At 35.2% G+C, this 24,296-nt stretch overlaps 2 protein-coding genes across 8 annotated transcripts in view; one reads left to right on the forward strand and one right to left on the reverse strand.

Moving 5' to 3' along the window:
- LOC149717266 (IDLSRF-like peptide) overlaps positions 1 to 24,296 on the reverse strand; it is a 221,626-nt gene that overhangs the window by 128,661 nt on the left and 68,669 nt on the right. The window lies entirely within an intron of this gene.
- LOC149717271 (IDLSRF-like peptide) lies at positions 1,286 to 15,985 on the forward strand. 2 transcript variants are annotated; one of them, XM_089837299.1, is made up of 4 exons: positions 1,286 to 1,786; positions 4,149 to 4,343; positions 6,202 to 6,498; positions 15,732 to 15,985. In XM_089837299.1, exons 1-4 carry the CDS (start codon positions 1,513 to 1,515, stop codon positions 15,923 to 15,925), a joined length of 960 nt encoding a protein of 319 aa, XP_089693425.1. In that variant the 5' UTR covers positions 1,286 to 1,512; the 3' UTR covers positions 15,926 to 15,985. The 2 variants fall into 2 exon arrangements, with proteins under 2 accessions (XP_089693425.1, XP_089693431.1); XM_089837305.1 differs by having other exon boundaries at positions 4,185 to 4,343.

The following is a 24,296-nucleotide window of genomic DNA, read 5'->3' on the forward strand; positions in this document are numbered from 1 at the left end:
TTTAGCTCTTTGTTCCGAAACGCCGCATTTATACCCGTTTTTGTTGTAAAATTTCTAATCATAACAAATGTTTGAACTTCGCAATTAAAACCAAATTTCTCATATCGATTAAACTTAATTTCAAATTTCAATACATAAAATAATTTCTAATTTCTGGCCCTTTGTGGGTTTGAAAAAGTGCCGCGGATTGTGTATAAATGCAGTTTTTTAAGGACTGCGAAGCAAAACTCGTTTTTGTATAATAGTGTTTTTGATAAGTCTGGCATAAATTAATCGGGATATTCTTCGGGAAATCGATTTTGAGTCGAAAATGTAACTTCTATGACACTGTTTTCGAGTTATGATTTCAGTGTTTTAAGGTTGACCCCTTAAATTAAATTAGAAATCATAGTCTTTCAGTTTCTTAATTAAAACAAAAGGGGTCATCCCTAAAACACTCAAATCAAATCATAACTCGAAAACAGTGTCCCTTAGGGCAAAATGGAGATAGAAGTTACATTTTCGACTCAAAATCGATTTCCCAAAGAACATCCCCCTTAATTTATGCCGCAGACTTATCAGAAACACCCTGTATATTCAAATAAATACAGAATACTCTACAATGACGTCACGAGAAACACTCTGGCAGTTACTTAAAGTGTTCATTAACTCAATATTCTTATTGCTAACTTTCAGAACCATTCAATTAATGGGTCGCTCCTTACCAAGATCAGGCTAGATAATTAAGCCTCTGAAACATTTTCTATATGGACAAGTTTCATGAAACTTTCCCTTTATCATACAAAATTCATTAAATGCGTAGTAAAAATGGCGCGTCACGAAGTCTACAGTATACATTCCCGCCATAATGAAATTCACACTAACCTATAGACATAAAATAATCGCAAAAGAATTCCTAGAAAAAACTAACATTAAAAATATTTCATTTTCATTAAAAAAAAACCTTAGATATTCGCTAATAGCGAAGGTACGTGAATTGTTTCAAACTATATTTCATAGAGAGAGAACACCATCGTAGTGACGTCATCCTCTTCCGATCCCTACAAGTGGGCGGCGCGCGTTCTCGAAACTGATTGGTCGAGAAGGGACTGTGGGGGGAAAGGGGAGTAAGAATATCAGGCGCAGCTTCCGCAAAACCTTACGGAGAAGAGAAAATACGGAGAGAAGAGAGAGAGAGAGAGTAACAGGAGGAAAAGGTTAGATCACGTGGTACCTTTGCCTTACAGAGCGAAGCCAGCCAGACCTTTATTATCCCTCTTTGCCAAGCTCCATTGGAAGAGAACACCTCGGAACGCGAAACGGATAAGTACGTCGGGAGCCTAGCTCAATATTTCCCATCAATTATTTAAAAATCTCAAAAATAGGGATACAGAGAGAAAATAGACTATTTATTAAACAAAGCAAACCCAGTATCCAAGTCAGCATCCTTTAAACCGTGCACTATTTATCCTAGTTTTTATAAAGTTAATTTATTTGAGAAAGAAATTTAAGAATAGTTTTTAAAAGTCAGCAATGAACATGAGGATAGGAAAAGGAGTAGAAACTGCGGAAGCTAGTTCAGGAAATATAGTAGGAAACTGTTCTAATCGGTACAATCAAGCTTCTAGAAGAAGATCATCGACGAGCAGCCAAAACGGTGGAGCAACGACAATCATATCCATGAAAACTCAAACGATACTCAATTCGAGCACTACTTTCTCAGCGCTACTACTATTATTATGTCTACTAGATGGAGTCTTTCTTGCCAGAGCCGCCCCTTCCTCACCACTCATGGTCATGATGTCTGGTAAGTTTATTATTCCGCAATTTAATCAAGGCCTTAATCCCTAAGTTACAGCCCCTTTAATTAAAATACTGTATATTTCTCTAAAATTATAATAGGATATTTTCTAGAATTTTAAGGGTTTATCTTTCCCCCTGGAATCGCGAGGTATTGTAGGTATAAGGTAACTAATTAAAAGAGGGGTTGAATGTTGGAATAAAGTTGTAATTTCATCATGGTCTTAACACTCAAAGTATAGATAATCCCCAAGTTACAGCCCCTTTAAGCAAATATATATTTCTCTAAAATTAAAAAAAGGATATTTTCTAGAATTTTAAGGGTTTCTTTCCCATAGAATCGCGAGGTATTGTGGGTATAAGGTAACTAATTAAAAGAGGATTGAATGTTGGAATAAAGTTGTAATTCCATCATGGTCTTAACACTCAAAGTATAGATAATCCCTAAGTTATAGCCCCTTTAAGCAAATATAAATTTCTTTAAAATTATAAAAGGATATTTTCTAGAATCGCGAGGTACTATGGGTATAAAGTTGAAGAAAAATGTAAGGATTATTAAGAAATTGCTTCCCTGTTTCCTTTCATTTTTTGACCCCTGAACTCTCGCGAGACATTATGGTAATAAAAAATGAGGTAACTTAAAAATAATTATTACATAACGACAAGAATATTAAAAGGTGCGTTGAATATTGGAAGAAATTTGTAGAAAAAACACAAAATTATTAAAATATTATTCTAATACGGAATACGTTAATCTTCTAACCTCTGGTAATTGATAACGTTTGGTTTAATTTACTTTTAATATAATAATTAGAGCAAATTAAGTATCCTCATATACTATACTATTCAATAATTCAGAAGAAAATACGTGCTTGGAATGTTGTTAGTTTTAACTATCACCCACTCCACTAAAAAGTTTATTTATTAGTAATTCTAAGGGGTTAAAAGAAAGAGTTTGCACGCTATCCGTAAACCCCATAATGATACGACGGTATAGCACGTGGAATTTTGATAGTGTTAGCATCTACGGAAAGACAATATCAGCCTGTGTCGGAGGGTCTGGGAAAAAAAACATGGATTCAATGTTATGATCTTAACAAAGATTAAATTAATATTAATTTCGCGTACGCTATAATTTATTGTTGTTTTACATCTGATAGTGGTTCCCTAAATTATTATTCTTATCCGTGAAAATAATACTTTATTTGCCAGTAACACGCTGATACGCTCTCCATAGAAAGAAGAAACGCCAAGCTATTTATTTTCAATTAGCATGTTGTTTTCAAAATGATTCTTATTTAGAAATATAGACCCTTCTTCCTCTATCAACTCTATCGTCTCTTGACCAATGGACATAAATTAATTGTAGCGTGTATTGTAAACGTATTGCCCATTTTACGGTCCGAAACGGAAGTTGAACTCGACATAAGTGACCTTTTGCCTCTTTTTGCCATTATCCCTTCCGTAAATCATCATATTAACCTATAACCCAATTTAACCAGTCAATTCCTCAATAAATGGGATAGTAGCGTGTAAATAGATTTAATTAAATCTTTAATTAAAATCATAATATAATAAAGAAGAACGCCATTCAAGTAGTTGAAATTTTTTTGGTTTAAATCAAGAAGCGATATCTAGTTTACTAGGGAGGAGATATATATTCGCCACATTTCCAGCTTTATCTCCAGCCCAAACGTAGGTCCGGAGTTAATCCCCGCCTCTAAATTACATCAAGCATCTCATTGGTTCTTGAAAACGCACGTCAGCGCGACGCGAATGACGAAAATTACTTATTTTGCGACTGAGGAGAGACGAAATAGCCCGGTCTTGTATAGTGAAAGGGGGACTGGGACTATGGCGCGCGAATACTCAGGCATCTTATACCTTCTCCCTAGTAAACTAGATATCGCTTCTTGGGACTTAAAATCATTTAATTTAAGCCCCGAAGAAAACGTCAGTAGCGAGCTATAAATCGTTTACATGCACCAGAAAATGACACAGTTATGATGTCAACGCGCCTATTTTATACTTCATTTTATCGAAATAACTTTTCAAATATCAAAAGTATTAATTTTTACATTTTTCAAGTATTGAAAACTGTCCCTTTAATATAATTCACGTGACTCAGAGAAGTAATAAAATGCGAAATCACGTGAAAATGCCGCGCATGAGCAATTGGAAAATAGAGTATTACCAAGAGATTGTGTCTGTCTATGTGAAAATTCTACCCGCCCTTTTGAAAGATCATTTTACATTTAAAATTAGAATTTTTCTGTGGATGTGAATGTGTTTACTTTTAAATTTTTGGTTTTTAGTGGTAGAAAGCAATCATGGTGGGTTTTTGTTTATTTTGATACATTCGTGTCCAGGTATTGAGATGCGCTTTTCTTCGCGTCGTGTTACAGGGCACCATCATTCCAACGCCCTTCCGGAAGACAATTCCTTCGAACAGCGGGAAGAACTGGCTCCCCAATACCCAAATAACGATATCAATTCCAACTCGGCAGCCTATCTCATTGATTTCTCGCGTCTTTTCGACCGTCATGGCAGTGTCAAGAGAGAAGGTATGATAACAACTCTACTGCATCTCACTCTTCCTCTCTTTTTTTACATACAGAGTGTTTCTGATAAGTCTGCCATAAATTAAAGGCTCTGTTCTTTGGGTCAAACTGCAGTTTAAAGTGTTGTACAACTATAGCTAGAACTTGTTTGCCCAACTAGTTATAAAACCCTCTCATTACCGATTTCAACAGCCTCTGTTCACACATAACGAAGCTCTGCTAGGACTCCCCTTAGTGTTGCCTGCTAAGGAAAGCGAAAATATCCTTAATACTAATCTCATCCCAGGTGAAATATCCCTGAAAAGTAGAAACTAACCTTCAAACCCACTTTAAGTTGGTTTGCGAAGTAGTTTCAAGAAACCGCGTTTGTAATTAGCTTCTAGAGTATCAATTACTCCTTGTTTTAGGGGCCAAGCAATGTTTGGAAGCCAATATCTCCGTTACTAAAAATTGTAGACCCCATGTTATTCGATGCACATACCACTGCAGTTTGACCCTAAGAACACAATAGACCCTTTAATTTAAGGCAGACTTATCAAAAACACTGCATTACCTCGCGTAGAATATAAGTCTATACCTTCGTCCATTTTGAAATGCAGAGCAAGCCACTATAGCTGCATTTACAAATATTTGACTTCCCACACACCACGGTTTTGTATAGGTACATATCGGAAAAGGTTATTGCTATCTCATACGCCTAATAATCGATGGTATATAGGACTCGCTATAGTGTAAAATAGATCTTATATCCTATGACGTTTTCCATTTGACTGCTCCCAATTTGCTCTAGCTCGATCGTAATCTTAAATTCATTATAGCTCTGGCTTTGATCAGCTTTAGAGTGGAGGGATAATTGAAACGTAGTGCATGGTAGTGGTATAAATTGAAGTTCCGGACAGAAATCTCCCGGATTCCGGAAAGATCTCCATTCTCCCTACATTTTTTCATCTTGAAAAACTTAAATTATTCCATTTTACAAAGATGTATTGTTATAAGAACTTAGGAAAAAATAATTGAATTTAAGCAACAATTTTGAGGTTCTAAGCCTTGGTTCTTCATTTTGCAAAATAGAAAACTCCCAAACAATGAATTTGTCGATACTTCATATAATTTAGAGCGATCTCAGAGTTAAAAGAAATGTACAAAACTAGCTCCGAGTTGATATCGGTTGCGACAAATGGAACACACAAATAGAGCTAGCAATAATTGGAAAACGCCATAAATCTTTCACGTTTTATAAATATCCACAACAAGTACCGAGCTTTTTGAATCTAAGCTTGCTTTGTCTAGTGGAGTTAGGCCCTGTGTAAACAATTAACAATGTGTATAGAGGATGACGTCACCGATAATTCCCATAGAGACTCCCAAGAGAGTCTTTTTTGCTGTGGTTTCCCACACATAGTTTTCTTAGAAATATTATAATGGAGATGATGCAACTCAAAAGCTTTAAGAATGACGTCAGATCAGACAGGAGTTGCCACAGAGCAATAAGCAATTATGGCAAAATTATTTAATTAAAATTGAAAATATCGTCTGCTACGAAAGTATGTACGTCCTCTAGGTTTAACACATAAATGGTGAAAAACCAGTGTGGGGAAATAGCACATGTCCTTAGTTCAAAACCAGTTTATTAATAGCAAATCTATAAGAAAACCAAGTGAGGACCAGTTTAATAAACTTCTAACACTAGGGTGTCACTGATTCCAAGGAATGGTTTTAAAAAATATTGGGTGACAACTGGAAGCAATTAGTTGATCCACCCCAAAAATTTGCTTTTTCAACTGAAAGAAACTTTGATATCGAAGCTATTGAAGATTTCTTTTCGTAGAACGAGACTAATGATAGGTTAACTGTATTTCAGAACCAACTCGTTGCCACCCAACGGAGCCCTTCCAGTGTCCAAGCCACGGTTTGGTACGCGCATGCATTTCGATCCAATATTTGTGCGACGGAGCCCGGGATTGCCCCGACGGCTACGACGAAGATTCCCGTTTATGCACCGCCGCCAAAAGACCTCCCGTCGAAGAAACATCCAGCATCCTTAAAACCCTTCTCAGCAACCACGGACCCAATTACTTGGAAAAATTATTTGGGAAAAAGGCCAGGGATGCTCTAGCGCCTCTTGGTGGAGTTCAGAGAGTCGCCGTTGCTCTATCCGGTAAGATACAGTTATTTAAATCCAGGGGAAAGGGATGAAGCAAAATATAGTGCGAACAAATCCTAAGATGATACGTAACTGAACCAACACCCACGATATGAAGAAAGGTTCCAAGTTTCTTGGGACGGGGTTAAATTATAGCGTCTTTCTTGTCAAAATTCCATGAAAGGTTTTCTGGATTTCAACTTAACTTCTTCTCAAAACACAGTTTTGACACTAGAAGTATTGTTACCATTTACACCAGGAGGCCAGACTACTTGGTACCACACTTTATAGGCCAAGTAGCGTGGTCTATTGGTGTAACTGGTATCAATCCTCCCAGTCTAAAAACTACATATAGATTTTTAAAACATATAAACAGTTCAAAAGTATTCCCAATCCCAAAAGTTGGGATTTCCATTTCAAAATCCTCTTTTAGCTTTTTTTTTATTTTGCTTTTCAAAATCGCAATCGCTCAACTATAGGGGGTGAGAGTTGAAACCAGATTAAAAAATAAATTATTCAAAGAATTTTCTACCGTGCACGCCGCCTGGGTTTCGCTTTAGGGATTTTCTCGTCAGATATTCAATGAAAATCTAATGGTTAGATACCTATATACAGAGCCAGGAAAAAAAACCCCAAGAAACCTTCATAGTCTATTTTTATAAGAACAGTTTTAACTGCCACGGAATTCGAAATTCGAAATTTCATCTTGCGGGTTTGGTTATACAGGGCGTTTCTGATAATACCAAATAATACTGCCACAAATTAACAGGCGTGTTATTTGGGTCAACTGAGCGGATAACATTCTTAGATTGGAGATTATTGAAGGCTGATACGTTCTGCTCCACATGTATGACTCTTCCGTTGTTTTTAAGCCCCCAACCAATGTTTGGAACCCATACCAACACCGTAAATAAATGTTGTAGACCAAATGTTCTTTGACTTTCACTTTCCACTGCAGTTTGACCCAAAGAAAACACACTTTAATTTATAACAGACTTATTAGAAACACCCTGTATAATATCTTACGAAATACGAAACGATTCCATTAAACCTTTGTTTTTAAAAAAGAATACCTAACCTTATTTCTTGAAAGAAAAAAAATAAAATATAAAAAATAGGGCAATGTTTTTCTTATCGGTTCTCGGTACTAAATCTTTAAAGTGTTTTGAAGATATTTGAGACCTTTTTCATGTATTGTATTAAACTTGTTGAGGTTCTATACGAAGGACTAAAAGTGAACCAAAAAAAGAAAAAAATAAGAATAAATAGAATAGAGAGATCGTGACACTTTTGTGGAGAAGGTACTTTACAAAAAAAATATTTAAGAAGCATGCGCCCTTAGGGTCCCCGTAACTTCTGTTTCCCGCTCTCTACATCCCTCCATCTCTGAATTCTGTAGCAGACTCCTCTCTATCTTTCTCCATCTTTGTTCCTTCCCATCTGAATTCATCCGTGATCGAACCGATTTAACATAAGGAGGGGGAAGTAAAGATAAGAAAGATAAAAGTCAAGATGAAGTTTAAGTTTTTGAAAGAAAAGAGAGAAAACGCCCTAAGCGGAGGGGAGGGGGCCCTTCTTCTTTCAATATACACTCGATTCTATATAAAATAAATGGATGGGCTTTTGTGCAACTTGTTAATATGTTTGTTGAAAATTCAAGAGAAAATTGCAAACTGTTTCATGAGTTTTCACACTCTAGTAAATAAATTGACAAGGCGTTACGTAAGGAGATCTACCGTCACAAATCAGATGATTGCGTCAGAGAGGGAGAGGGAAGAGTTATATAATTCTAACGTAAGTGGCCTTTAGCCGTAGAGAAAGGGGAAGAGAACGGGGGTTCACAGTTGCGTTCAGTGTAACTAACCGTTCTAACCAATCCACAATCACAAATCAGGTGCTTGCGTCAGAGAGGGAAGAGTTATATAATTCTAACGGAACTGACCTTTAGCCGTTGGGAAGGGGAAGAGAACGGGAGTGGTTCAATGTTGCGTTCAGTGCAACTGACCGTTCTAATAGGACCAATAAAAGAACAAGGCTGCGTTCAACAACCTTCAAAGCAAAAACAATTCGGTTTTTTCTCTGTATAAAATGTTAATTTTGGCAACGCTACGTCATAAGTTGTTACTGTTGTTGAACGCATTTTTAGTGAGCTGTTCCGGTTCTTTCAAAGTGTTCGATGTAAAAAAGGGGGTAGGCAACCCTCAGTATCGAGACATACAAGAGGGTTGACCCATAGCCGTCTCTGCGTATTCTCTGGAGTCTAGACCCAAAACGCCTAGAGCGCAGGTGCCGAAAAGCGGGATGAAAGGCAAAGTTATACCCCCGTGTCTTCCCCTCTTAGTTAGTTAGATCGAAGCGGCTTATTGCCCCCGGGCAACGCAGTGCCCAGGGCCCCTTATTCACATAAATATATGTAAATAATGGGGCCCTTGAGCAAATGCCCATCTGTCCTAATGGTTAAGACACAACTGTGCTGACGTTAAATTTGGAAATTGGAGCGCATTTGAGCTCCCCCTGTCGGATTTAACAAATCGTTCCCCCCTACTTTCAAACTACACAAACCACCACCTTATTCAGGCTTCCCTATCTCTTCTATAGTTAGTTGCAATGCCCTTTAAATATTGAAGTACGCTTATATAGTGAAGAGAAATAGTATCTCCGGAGATATTAAGCAAAAAGAGAAAGAAGATATCGATCGATGTGAATTTTTCTTGTCAAACAAAGCTTACTTTTATACATTTATACATACAGAGTATTTCTGATAAGTCTGCCATAAATTACGGGGGATGTTCTTTGGGAATTCGATTTTGAGTCGAAAATGTAACTTCTATCTATTTTGAATTCCGGGCCACCGTTTTCGAGTTAAGATTGGATGGTGTATTTTACGGATGACCCCTTAATTAAATTTAATTAAGAAACTGATTTAGACAATGATTCATCTAATTTAATTAAGGGGTCATCCCTAAAACACTTATCAAATCATGATAACTCGAAAACAGTGTCCCTTAGGTCAAACAAAATGGAGATAGAAGTAGTTCACAGACTAGAAAGATTCATACCATTTACACAAGGAGGCCTGGCTTTAGACTCACCTAGTGAGTCAGGTCTCCTTGTGTAACATGTGAAAGACAATTATTTCTAATTTAATTAAGGGACCATCCCTAAAACACTTATCAAATCATAACTCGAAAACAGTGGCCCTTGTGGCAAAATGGAGACAGAAGTTACATTTTCGACTCAAAATCGATTTCCCAAAGAACATCCCCCTCAATTTATGGCACACTTATCAGACTTATCCTGTATCCTGTGAATATATAGGCCTACCAGCTTTATTTTACAAAAATACAACAAAACAAACTCATAGTAGTGAGCAAAATAAAATCTAATGTATTTTCTTAACATTATTCTCTCGTTAAAATCTTCCACACATTCTATTGAAGCGTTACGACAAACCCGCTATTATAAGTTCACCTTTGATATTTTTGGTTACTACAAACACGCACGCGAGCGCGTTCCTTTTAACTATATATAAATATAAGCCGAGGGGTTACTCACTTGAATAACCATGTGTACAAAACCTCATAAAATCGATTACATGATTTCTAGAATTCTTATAAAATTTTTTCGTGGGTAATCAAAAATCTCCGATAATCACTGGAAATCATGTGGAATTTTGAGAAAATCAGAAATGACCACGTGATTTACTTGTAATCACACATTTCGTGAAATAATCACGCATAATCAACGGAGGAAATCGGAAAATCCAAAATAAAAATTGTAATCAGTTGTAATAGAAATAATCACTGCATTCATCGAAATTCACGAAGAATCACGGCATTCACCAAAAAAAAACCATTGGAATTCAAAAACAGAAATCACAGGTAATCTGCAGCAATAACGGGAAATCAGCGTAAAGATTATGGAAATCACCTAAAATGATCGTAATCACAGAAATCAAGGAATTCGTTCAGTAATAATCGGAATTAGAAATCAGGTGTACAAAATTTTGGCGAATGACTAGCCCCTCGATATAAGCAAAAATCGACCCTATTTTATATAAAAAGTAAAAGCGTCTTTTGTGCATATTTAAAACAGCCCCGCTGGGCTTATCTATAGCTTTAAAAATACATGTATGAAATACAAGCCAGATCTAAGGTTAAATGAAAAAGTCCATATGGATTTGAAAAACGAAAGTTAATGACACTAACGCAACGGACGTTTATAAGGTCAGGATTTGTTTTGAAACTTATTTTTCAAGGGGCAGTAATACATAAGGAAGTAGCCTATTTTTTTTACCTAATTGGATTTTAAAATGTTATATACGTATTTGAGAAAATGGTTTCTTTGTTCGTTCTTTATGCACAGTCAGAATTAATTTCTCATTTTGATTTGCTAAACAACACATGGTTTATATCAGTAACACCGTAAGTTCATAAGATATGTTCCATAAGTTTGTCACTGGTTACAAACTGGAGCTTGTCATGAAGTGACGTAGGTCTAACGTCATAGACTCTCGTAAAGCGACACCTAGTGCGGCGCTGTCAAAGTCTTAGTACAGACTGATTAGGAAGATGGATTGCAAAACCGAGTGCAGTCAATTCTCGCTTGTCGTTCTTGAGCTAGCTCTCATTAAGTCTCAAGCATTACAAAGTATAGGAAGTGTCATTCCTTCTAGACAGGGTTGGCAAAAATCCGGATAATTTGAATAAAATCCAGACCAGTGGTTTTTTTTGGATTAAACCGGATTTTATTGGATTTATCCGGATTTTTTAAAAAATGAGTCATTTTAGGTTTTTTTGAAGGCAAAGTACTTCTGTTTAGCTCTTATTTAAGTTTTGGGGCACTCCCCGACCCGACCCCTAGCCTCGGTTCCAATATAAAATCGTTTAACTGCTAAAATGTTTTCATGAAATCTATTTCTTTCCTGAGTGCACGAGCCTAACACTAGCGCGGCTCCAGTGGATCCCTTACAAGGGACTTTCCTTCTAAACTCCGGGTTTGGCTTGGCAAAGGCTAGTGGGCGGGATTTATACATGCACGTATAAATCCTGCCCACAAATGCCTCTAGCTTTCCCAAGCCAAAACTGGAGTTCGTAAGGAAAGTCAACCTGTAGGGGATCCACTGGAACCACGCTATGCTTTAAGTTCGAGTGATACTGGTAAAATATTGTAAGCTGAAACTGGACAGTAACTGGTAACATAACTATTAGTTTTATCATTAATAATAAATAATCTTTAGTTATCGCTTCATGTATATTTGCCTTAATTGTTTCTGGTTGTATTTTAATTATTTTTATGGCACAAATTTGATTTTTCCCCATTCATAATTAAGCCGGATATTTTAGGTGGATTTTTTTAAGTGGATTAATCCGGATTAAACCATGTGGTTTAAACCGGACTGGATAGGTAGTTGCCAACCCTGCTTCTAGAACATTTCTTATAAACTTATGGTAACACTAGGGGAAGGTTCATTAGACGTGGTTTGGTTGAGTTCTTCGCAAGATTGAGAGTTGGGACGAAGACGAGCCCCTAAATATTAAGCCTGATAATAACATCATATGCTTGACCCGTAACATTTTAAGCTTTATGAATAACCCCTAATTGACCATGGTTTCACTGAATTTGAAAGTTGTAAGAACGGTTAGTTTTTTAGAAACAACATCATGCAGATATTTCATACAGATTGATGGGTTCAAAAAGACAATTTAGTGTTTAAATAGATGCAGGAAACGTTTTGGCGGTTTGAAGTCACTTAAACAGCAGGACAGAATTGGGTAGCTTAGTTAGTAAAATCACAACCATAACGCTTAAATGCAAACCCTAATTTGAACCAATTATTTATAGAGCTAAAATATTCCGTTGATTTAGCTGAATTTGCATTTATTAATAATGTTAGTATTTTTCGTACTCAAAAACCTAAATTACTTTAAAAGGCAATTTAATTTATATTGAATTAAATTTTAATTGGTAATTTGCTCCCCAATTTAAAAAAAAAACCATTTCACATCTCTAGCGAATACGAGGCTCCAGCCCTTGTTACTCTACTTAATTACTTTAATTACCAACGAAACGGCAACTTAATTCATATTTTATTGAATTTATTCATAATTAATGATTAAACTCGTAGCAATTTAACCATTCCCCATTTCTAGTGCGAACTAGCCCCTAAATGTTTGCGAAATTCCACTCTTAATTTCAAGGAATAATCCACGCTTACAAACACAGTCCCGTAAATTAACTGATATTTAGAAAACAAGGCTTAACAGGATAGCCCGCGCGCGCCAAAGCGAAAAAAACCAAACTGCAAAGGCTTAGCAAAGTATGGAAAGATTGGATCTTAATAACGTTTATCTAAGCCGTATTAATGTCGGTTGGGTCATGGAATTACACGGGGTTGCGCTCTCTATCGCCGCGCTCAGACGCCTGGATAACTCTGCCAGGCCAGGTCTAGCTAGGTCTATCCCGCATCGTCAGTTCCCCGGGTGCTCAATGGCCACCTCATTAAACTGGGCAAATCGATTTCAGGCTAGTCAGTACTGGAAAATGAAGAAGAAAAAAAAAAAGAAACCCTAACCCCCCAAATAGCTTGTTTCTAAACCTTAAGTCAGCTTATTACGCTGGTTGCCTGAGTTACCATACGAAATTGCCCTAGTAATGATGGTAAAATTAGAATGCGTGGTCAGTGTGTACGAACTTACGTAATATAGTGTCCTGCATTTGCAAATTAGACAACTTAAAACAATTAGAGCGTATGATTAATTGCAAGTCATACGTTTAATTTAGATATAATTGTGTTTTAACCAATGAGATAGAATATATATTTTAAACCTAGAGTCACAACGTCAGATCTCAAGATCGACGTTTCGCAATACACCTTTTGTCGAGCATGAATCTTTATCAAATACGGGTGGCGCCACCCTAAGAACTTTTTTATTACCGTCTGCTGCTATAATCTGCGTAACAAGCTGTCAAGCTAGTTTATTAAAGTTGTTAAATAAAATACGCGAGTTAAATAATAAAAACTCGTCCTTTTTAATCTAATAAATAGATGAAATAAAAATCATAACGATGTTTCTGATTGCAAATAAGCGAGTAAAAGTTGTAATTAGTTCCGCTAGAGGCTCACAGATGGCGCTGTCATGTTTTGATAAACTTCCTTGATAAAAACAAAGTGTTTCGTGGTAAGCCGATTTGAATTGTAACTCTATCTATCTCATTGGTTTTAACTTGTATATTTTGTTAAGGAAAATTGATTTTTGAAACCTATCTAGTTCAATTTAATTATAATTTAAAACATAAACTCAAATATATGAATAGAAAATTTCAAGCCATAAAAATTCAAAGTAATAATTTAGATTCCGTAATACGTGACTCGGTCAAAGCGGCGGTTTGATCAAAAACCCATTTTGAAATTAAATTTTGAGAAAATTATTTTGTTGGAATCTATAAAAGATCGTACTCTTTTGAACTTTGCTGGACTGACGTCATCAGATACACGTGACTAACAAGCTGCGCGAAGCTACCAGGTAGCTTCTAAAACTATTTACCACGCACGAGAGATGAAAAGCTCGGCGGTGATTGGACGATTAAAGACTAGATGCGTTTGTGACGTCGAAACAACACTTTCTGACAAAACTCCGCCCCTTTTATAGATCCAGCTATAAAAATTAATTCTTGATAAAATCGTGGGTTGCTAATGGGTGGGCCTTAATAAAAAAGGAGAAAGCGGACAAAAAAAATATATTTCTGTTGAAGGTAGTTTTAATTAGAACCGCAAAGCGCAAACCAACTCGTTAATTAAATCACATTTTCCATCAACGTTTTTGAAAGCGATAAAATCCTTCGTGAACATTTCTTTCTGAACTATTTTTCTCTAAGCCTGAGCGTGTTAAGATTGTTAATGACGGATTAACAGTGAGAAGCTTTAGAAAGCTATAAATTGATTTATGTTCACTCGGCCTTCCACAGTGTTAATTGTCGCCCCACAAACAGAAACTGGTCTTATAGAAAGGTACCCAAGGCCTAAATGCTTTCGAACTTGCTTATAGGCGCGAAAATCCAAACCTAAAAGTCCTAAGCACTTCTTTTTAACTTATTTAGGTGGAAAAATCCTAAACCTAAAAGTTCTAAGAGTTAGATAGAAGTTAGGCCTAAGGTCTTTTTAACTTATTTAGGCGGGAAAATATTAAGCCATAGGCCTTGGCGCAATTTGGGCCAACAGCTTATCTGAAAATCTTAAGCCTTGCCATAGTTAAGCCTAACTATTCCTGAAATTATTTAGGAGGCTTAGGTATCTCAGGTATGCGGATAGTGTCAACTTCAAGCTATATAGATTTGAACGTGACTTGGATGCGATAAAAATTTTACCAAAATTTCTACGTGGGCGAGTTTTCAGAACTTTAATATGATAGCGCGGTGTAGGAAATAAGCGGCTTGAAAAAGGTACACATAGTCGTTAATCAATTTTAGATCGCTATTTATGCTTTTAGTTAAAAGAGCTTACGAAAATACTGATAACCCCCCAACCCCTCTCCAAAAAAAGAGGCCGGAAGGAATATTTTAATGAATAGAACCGAACTGAGCTTATTTAATCATTTGTTTCATAAACACTTGGGTGGTTCTATACCGATTATTTTTTCTTCAATCTTATTACATCAGGATTTGTCGAGGGTGCAGATACTCCAAGGGTCTCTAAACAGATCCTCAGAATTCAGTAGAGCCAAGAAGCGATATCTAGTTTACTAGGGAGAAGGTATAAGATGCCTAAGTATTCGTGCGCCATAGTCCCAGTCCCCCTTTCAAAATAAAAGGGGGGACGTAAAAGGAGGCCGCAGGCTATTTCGCCTCTCCTCAGTCGGAAAATACGTAATTTTGGTCATTCGCGTCGCGCTGACGTGAGTTTTCAAGAAACAATGCGATCCTGGTTGTAATTTAGAGGCGTGGATTAACTCCGGACCTACGTTTGGACTGGAGATAAAGCTAGAAATGTGGCGAATTTATAACTTCTCCCTAGTAAACTAGATATCGCTTCTTGGTATAAACAGTGTGTTTGCACCCTCGGTTATAATATAAAAAGACATTAAATAAGTCTAGCCGGCCACCTACTTAGTAATCAATGAAGCGTATATTTGCATAAATTCTTAATTGATTTTCTCTTAATTACGGTAGAGTCTACGATAATTAATCTTTGAAAATTAATAACTTTTTTTGTTTTGTTCTCTTCCTTTCTTTTTCTTTGTTAATTAAAGAAAGCGAAACACTGGAGGATTTCGGCAAGGCTTTGCATTTGATGAGATCAGACTTGGAACATTTGAGGAACGTATTATTGGCCGTGGAATCAGGAGATTCTGGTACGCTACGAGCTCTAGGTGTACGCGATTCCGAACTTGGAGATGTCAAATTATTTCTCGATAAATTGGTTTCCACGGGATTTATGGACTAAATATTTAATAAGAAAACGCAACAACAAAAAAACACCTAAACAAAAGTCCCCCTAAAATCATCAAAGAAAAAAAAAACATGGCTACGCGCTAAAATCGACATGATTAGTTTAAGTATAGTTTTTTAGTTAAATCATTTTAAATTATGTAATTTTAACCGGTTAGTCGTTAAGATAACGTATAAGACTTAGTCGAATAGAATCAAAAAAATCGTTACGGTAGTTATACGATTAGATATAAATCAAATTTAAGTTCATTATATTAAAATTCAGAGAGGATGAAATAATCGATTAATTTCTCGATTATTATGACGTAAGTCAGTTTTGTATTATTCTAACAATCGTGACACCAGATTTAATCGATTAACGAGAAAATTAAGCGATTAAATTAATTAGCTGATTATGGAGATTTAATCGATTAACGAGAAAATTAAGCGATTAAATTAATTAGTTGATTATGGAGATTTAATCGATTAACGAGATAAATTACGCGATTAAATTAGTTGATTAAGGAAATTTAATCGGTTGACGAGAAAATTTAAACGATTAGATTAATTAGTTGATTATGGATAATTAATTTTTGCGACTATATAATCGATTAATTTCTCGATACAACGATTATTATAACGTCAGCCAATGTCAATGTATTATTCTAAAAAAATGCAGAAAGGGGAGATTTAATCGATTACGAGCAAATTAATCGATTAACAAAACAAAATCTACCGTTGACAATCTAACGCGGGAAATTTAGACGAGAAAAATAAAATTCATTTAAGCCTTGCTGTAAAAGTCGAATAAAATAAAATATATTCTTAAATGTTATTTAAAAAATGGATATTTAACATAAATTCTATATATTATCTGTTCGTTCCATAAAAACCAAAGATTCTAAATTTAAAATTAATAAAAATTATATGAAATTTAAAATTGTCGTGGTCGTATTAAAACAAAAAGGAGGATTTAAGAAAAAATGGTAAAAACATATATTTTGTTTTTGTTTACGTTGTTATTTATAAAAAAACTTGAGTATATTTCCCATATGCAAGTTCAAATTTTGATAATTCAAGTCAAATGCATTTTTACGAACAATTTTACTGCTAATTTATTTTATTTATATATACATACATATATATTTATTATAAAAAAATTTACAAATTATTTTAGTCTATGACGTCATTATTGCGAATTGTTTAATAGATCTTCAATTTCCAGTCCAAAAAAAAAATAAACAACCAAAATTTAAACTCGCATGTGAATTTAAAAACAAATGAAAACCAAAACCAATCTTTACTATGTGATATATTATATTTTATGTAAATATAAAGAAAAAAATAAATTAAATATATTTAAAAAAATTAACCTAATTAAAAACAATTATCGGATTTTGAAATTAAAAAATTAAAAAAATTAAAAGAAAGAAGATCTTCCTGACTACAAAACCAAAACAAACCAAAAAAAAATTATAAAATTTATAAAACTTTCAACGAATTAAATAATTTAATTTATTTGTTTATTTATTTATTTATTATTAATTTATGTTTAAATTAATTTAGATTAAAGGGGGAAGTCCATAAATTCATAAAGAAGAGATAAATATAAGCAATATTTCAAAAAAACAAAATTGAATAAATTCATGTTATACGTGCGCACCAAATTTCTTCATTTTTAAAATAATTTAAAAAGTGGATTTAAATAAACCACAAACACAAACATACATTCACATACACGATTCAAAACTATCGAATTAAATTGGACTTAATTACGAATTAACGTCCATGTCTATACGATAAGGGTATTTAATTACTAATCTTGATAGGGGCTGTTCCTAAATTACGTTTTAAACTATTTTACTGAATTACTAAACCCCCTGTTCCTTATTTAGTAGCATTACCATTTCATTATTGCAGTATTTGACATCCCCTCCTAGAGCGTAACGTACTTTACGAACGGTCCCAATTGAGAGAGACTTTAGATTGTTAATTAATTATATTTTCAATGTTTTTCATTTTCAATAAAAAGTATTGATCGTTATTAATTAACTTATTTTAACATAGGATAATTAGCAAACAGGGTCCTTTCATAAAAGTAAATTTTCCTGCTCATGAAGTTCAAAAATATGGGACTTGGGTGGGGGTGACGAATTCAAAATCGATCATATTCAATAACAATAATCAATTGTTCTTAATCATCCAATGGGATAATTAATAAAGCAACAGGTACCATTAATATAGACGTATAGGGGAAGTGAATGGATTAAGAAATATCCAATATCGATAATTTTCATTTAAAAATATCGATTGTTATTAATTAGCTTATTTTACTAATAGGATAATTAGCAAATCATCCAATGGGATAATTAATAAAGCAACAGGTACCATTAATATAGACGTATAGGGGAAGTGAATGGATTAAGAAATATCCAATATCGATAATTTTCATTTAAAAATATCGATTGTTATTAATTAGCTTATTTTACTAATAGGATAATTAGCAAAAAGGGACCATCCATATAGGCGTAGAGGGGAAAAATGGATTAAGAAAATTTTAACATCGATCAATTTAAATTAAAATATCGATTAATATTAATTAACTTATTTTAAAAATAGGATAATTAGCAAGAAGGACTATTCATAAAACTAAATTTTCATATCTTTTAATTAAATCAAGAAGGGATATCTAGTTTACTAGGGAGAAGATTTAAGATGCCTAAGTACTCTCGCACCATAGTCCCAGTCCCCCTTTCAAAATACAAGGGGGGACTTAAAAGGAGGCCGGGCTATTTCGCATCTCCTCAGTCGGAAAATACGTAATTTTCGTCATCGTCATTCGCGTCGCGCTGACGTGAGTTTTCAAGAACCATTGAGATGCTGGTTGCAATTTAGAGGGGCGGGGATTAACTCCGGACCTACGTTTGGACTGGAGATAAGCTAGAAATGTGGCGAAATTATACCATCTCGCTAGTAAACTAGATATCGCTTCTTGATTTAATACAACTCATTTCAAATTTAGGGAGAAGAGGATAGCTAGAAAATTCAATAATTAAATATAATTTTGGATTAAAAGTGATAGTTACTAATTATCGTAGTTTAACAATAGTAAAAATTAGCTACAGGGACCATACATAAAACTAAATTTCCCTGTACAAAACAAAAAAATTCAGCCAATATCGGACGTAGGGTGAGTTGGCGGAGGTGGACAAGAAAATCCAATAACGAAGGAATCCCAACGAGACCCAATTAAACGAAGCGAGAACCTATCCTAGCACAGATAAAGTTAGCCAAGGCTTAGCTTATAGCCTTAAGTCAACAGGGGAAGGGGGAAAAACCTTAAGAGAAAAAAGGGTTTGCCAAAGATAACATTGGAAGTGAGCTATCCGCAAACATTGAAGCAAAGACAACGAACGAACTGCTATAAGATCAAAGAGCTAGAATAATCTAACGTTAATCCTTTTTCAGGGGAATTACAAAAAAAAAAACGACCCTACCCATCTTGGAAAATGGAAACAGCGTTGTAACTTCACAGTTTTTTATATTCAGGATTACGGTTCTTATAATTTAATATTAATTAAATAAAAACTAACTTAGATTAAAACTAAGCCATGGAGATTTTAGGGGTGATGAGTGTTTTATACAAGGGTGCTAGATCAGATCTAAGGAATACTATTTTTGAGTGTAATTTTTAGCATCGTATGCAGACAGAAAAAATAAACTGTGCACATAATAAACTAGTGTTTAAAGGGAAAATGAAATGATCTGACAATAACTTTTTTATCCACTTATATTGATAAAATAACATCAAAATAATTAATAGGACTTAAACCGAAACCTTTCGGTTAATTTTCCATAATTTTTGCAGTTTCAAAAGTGACTTCCTAAGCCTAATATACAGCTTTTTATAATAATAAAAAAATAACGTGAATGAGTGACCAATTGGCGAACGACACTTCACGTGCTTTATTCCGCGATTAAAAGCTCGCGTCCTTTGATTCAGACCATTTCATTCTCCCTTTAAACCTTTCTCCAACAGGTAAGAGACAAAGGATTCCGTTCCACACTACCCTACCTAAACGCCGAGGATGCTGGGAAGACTTCGTTGCAGTAGATGGCGGTAAAGAGGCAATGTAGTAGGTAAGGGAATGGCGTCTGCTACCCAGAACCTGTTACCCATACGGGATTGGTTGAATTTTCACAAGCTGAGAGAGGTAAGGGTAAGGTAGAGGGATAAGAGGTTCGATTTAGCAGACGCCACTAAACCAATGGCGGATGGCGCTTACCGTAGATTGGGGTACAGAGCCAATGTTGTAGGTATGGGGATGGCGTCTGCTACCCAGAACCTATTACCCATACCGGATTGGTTGTATTCTTACAGGCTGAGAGAGGAATGGGTGAGGTAGAGGGGTAAGAGGTTCGATTTAGCAGACGCCACTAAACCAATGGCGGATGGCACAGTAGTCCTTGATTATTTTTAAGACTAATTAAATGCTAATCATTTCGTAATAAGAGATCATTTATTTATTTTTTAAATATTTTTTCCTCTTGTATTTAGAAAAAGCCCGTTCTTTTAAAGATTTAACTCTTACCTTTTCCTTTCAACTTTGCCCCCCACCCTTAACATAAAAAAAATTCATAGAGCTTTGAAATTGAAAATGTCACTTAATATCGCGAGTAACCTATTGCAACTTTAGACGAAGAAGTATAAAGTATCAAAAGAAATGAAAGTGGATTTCTTGAGGATTGCACCAAGGATAAAATTCGATCCCGTTTCCTCGTTGAAGTGAATTTCTATCCATGTAGTGTGTGTGTATGTGTGTGTGCATCGGGTTACAAGTTTTAGAGAATCCAATTTTGTGGACGTAAATAGACTTTTTTTTCTTCCGTCAATTCTTCAAACATTTGGGAAATATCCTATGTCGTCTCACGCAGGTTCTATTTCGGTAACTTTTGTATATATGTTACGAGTGTATCTTGGCAATTTTCGTATAGAAATGTCACGTGATCGTAACTAAGAAGCTCGACTACTCAATACCTACTATAAGAAATTCAGAAAATTTGAAGCCAATAAGAACGGTTCTTAGAAGTTCAAAGGAAAAGTGACCCACCATATAAGAGTTCTTTGAGAGACATAAGTTTTTAAGATATGTTCCATAAGGATGACACTTCCTATACTTCGTAATGCAATAGAGACTTACTGAGAGCTAATTCGAGAACGAGCGAGAATTCACTACACTCGGTTTTGCAGTCCATTTTCCTATTTAGTCTGTACTAAGCCTTTGACAGTGAGCGCCTCACCAGGCGTCGCTTTATGAGAATCTATGACGTTTCATCATCGTCACTTCATGACAAGTTCTCAGTAACCAGTGACAAACTTTTGGAACATATCTTATGAACTTGTGACCTAACATATTTATGAGTTACTGAATATTCTTTCTTTAAGCGACTCAAGCGAGTGATTCGAGGGATCAGAGCCGATATCTGCACCGCTTGTGGCCTTTTACAATTTCAAACTTATAAATTAAAGCTTTGTATTTAGGTAGGCCTAGATGGTAGCGTTAAAATTTAATTAAAAAAGAAAGTTATTGTAATTTTACATTCATAAAAAAATGAAAATTAAGCGTATTTGAAAATCGAAATATCTCGAAAATGGCAAATAAAATTAACCCTCAATTTAAGAGGTTATTAATTAGATGGCGTTATCTGGTCGAAAATATCCGTAGCTCGAGACTGACATTTGCTAACTCCTCAGTGCACCGTGCGATGCTGTATTGCACGTATACAGGAAGTTTCTGATAAGCCTGGTATAAATTAAGGGGGATGTTCTTTGGTTAGTTCGATTTTGAGTCGAAAATGCAACTTCTATCTTCATTTTGCCCTAAGGGACACTGTTTTCTAGTTAGGATTGTAGTGTTTTAGGGATGACCCTTAAATTTAATTAAGAAACTGATTTAGACAATGATTTCTAATTTATTTAAGGGGTCATCTCTAAAACACTGAAATCACTACATTATTGAATTGAATAACTTAGGGTAAAATGCCATAGAAGTTACATTTTCGACTAAACATCGATTTCCCAAAGAACATCCACATCCCCTTAATTTATAGCAGACTTATCAGAAACACCCTGTATAAATAAAGCGGAAATGCAACGTCACAACTACGTCGTATGCAATATGTTTCCAGCCAAAATTTAATGATCAATTTATATGCTATACTCTATCCATTAAAATTTGCGAATTATATTGTAACTTAAATTTAAAATTAATGAACCCTTTAATTCCTTCCAGCCTATCTATATATATACTAAATTAAACACGGTTCCAAAGTTTTAAGTCAACAAAATGTTAATTTAATATTAACGTAAAGTTATTAATTATTTACATTCCGAAACTAAAGTTAAAATAAACTTTGTTCAATTTAAATACATTAAGGGAATTAGTTTCGAATAAGCTTCTTATTTTAAAGATACACAGTATCAAAAGTAGGATAAGGGACTAGAAGTATCAAGGTAACCAAATTCTTCACTTGGCGAAAGTGAATATAACACACCAACCGTTGGCCCTCTGGTAGCGGTTTCTGAATTTTCTCTCCTAAAAAACGTGAGACGCTCGCGGTGGTAGACGGCCGAACTAGATTCAAGCACCCGCGTCCGTGTTCCGCGGCTTTAGGTTGAGGGGAAGGAGGTAGGAAATGTTTTTAGAACTCGACCAATTTTTTTCTCTCTAGTGTAGGCGCGATGGAAGCGGCATAAAATCCTCAAATTTGTTCACTAGTGCCAGGATCTATTACCAATGCTAGAGAGCTCTTTACTTCTAGTCTCATCCTACTTCTGACAGTATAGATACGGGGTGTCGTAGGACTAGTATCCCACGTAGTTATATAGCATTTAGTCGTTGGGGATTAACGTATGTCTTAATCTGTCGCCGAGCGTTGAATAATTAGGGTATCTATTGGAGAAACACGTTCGTATGTTCCTTCATCATATATTCTAGGGTTTATTTTCGACTTAAATAATGACCAGATACTGCGTGAATTATCATGACGTCAATTGGGTCAATTTAACACACGTTTTATGAAAACACACCGATAACTTCAATTAAGTACAATACTTTCTGCATCAGAGGTAAATAAAGCCAAAGATATAAATTACTTAAAAACCAGGGATATATTTAATTTTAGAAGTAGGAAATATGGAGAACGGTTAGTATTTACTTCAGTCCGACTCATAGCCCAGTATAGAGTCCCTCCCTCCAACACGTAACGAAAAGTTTAAATTACCTTATTGGCTCACTTAAACTACGTTTTGATGACGTTGCTGACGGGGACGGCGAAAAATCCCTAATTAATTTTTACCTATGTCGCCATGACCTACCTCTTCTTTCATACCCCCCTCCTCCGTTCCGTGGAAGGGGGGTCCAGGACTTTGACGCGCGCCCACATTACTCTGTTCTCCATTCCCACTTCTAAAATTAAATCTATCCCTGGTTAAACTCAAGCGCAGTTTGAAGTCTACCTTCTGTAACGAAACTAAATAAATTCTAACCTTATCGGGTAATGCGTTAATTACCTAGACTTAAATTGCACCTCGACATAATAAAAAATACCAATTGAAACAGAAAAAAATACTATAATTAATCGAAAGGAATTAAAATGGAAATCTAATACATGTTATTTAAATAATTAAAGTAGAGTATATGGCGGGCTTCTTTATTGTTAATTACCATTACAATCGAGGTTCAGGATGAATATACGTGATAAGAGAAGTAATATATTGGAAACTAAAAGCTCCGTCTCTTTCCTGAACCTCAAATGAATAATTCCTCGCCAATTGGACCACGCTTATACAAAATAAGGCAATTAGAAAAGCTCAATTATAATCCTTTAAAAGGAAGGAGATAAAAGCAATTAAAATTCAATAGATTATTGGCGCATTAATTATACGGGGAAATTACTGTAAATAGAGCCTTAAATTTTCATTCATAACTATAGGCTTATGGCCAGAAAAGTGCCACCCCAAGAACCTATAAGGCCTTAAAGAGGGGTTTCAGGCTTTTCCACAATTATTTTAGTGTCTCCTGTAAACGCTGCTATACATAGTTTACAGGCGTAGAGGATTCCTATCATTAACACCAGGAGACCAAGCGACTTAGAGTGTAAAATCGTCTGCTATTTTACACTGTAAGTTGCCAGGTCTCCTTGTGCAAATGGTATGAATCCTCCACGCCTGTAAACTATGTATATAGAATCTTTTAGTTACCTTACTGGGTGCCATTTTAAAAGATGACGTCATTATGGGTTGAATTGCACGTATGCTAGGTTTTGATTTACATTCCTACTCGAAAATTCGAAATTTTTCAAGATGCTTCCGGATTTAAAAACTT

Source organism: Phalangium opilio, unplaced genomic scaffold, assembly GCF_054372755.1.
Source record: "Phalangium opilio isolate 3A_F unplaced genomic scaffold, DU_Popi_V2 ptg000003l_1, whole genome shotgun sequence".
In the NCBI taxonomy this organism is placed as follows: Eukaryota; Metazoa; Arthropoda; class Arachnida; order Opiliones; family Phalangiidae; genus Phalangium; species Phalangium opilio.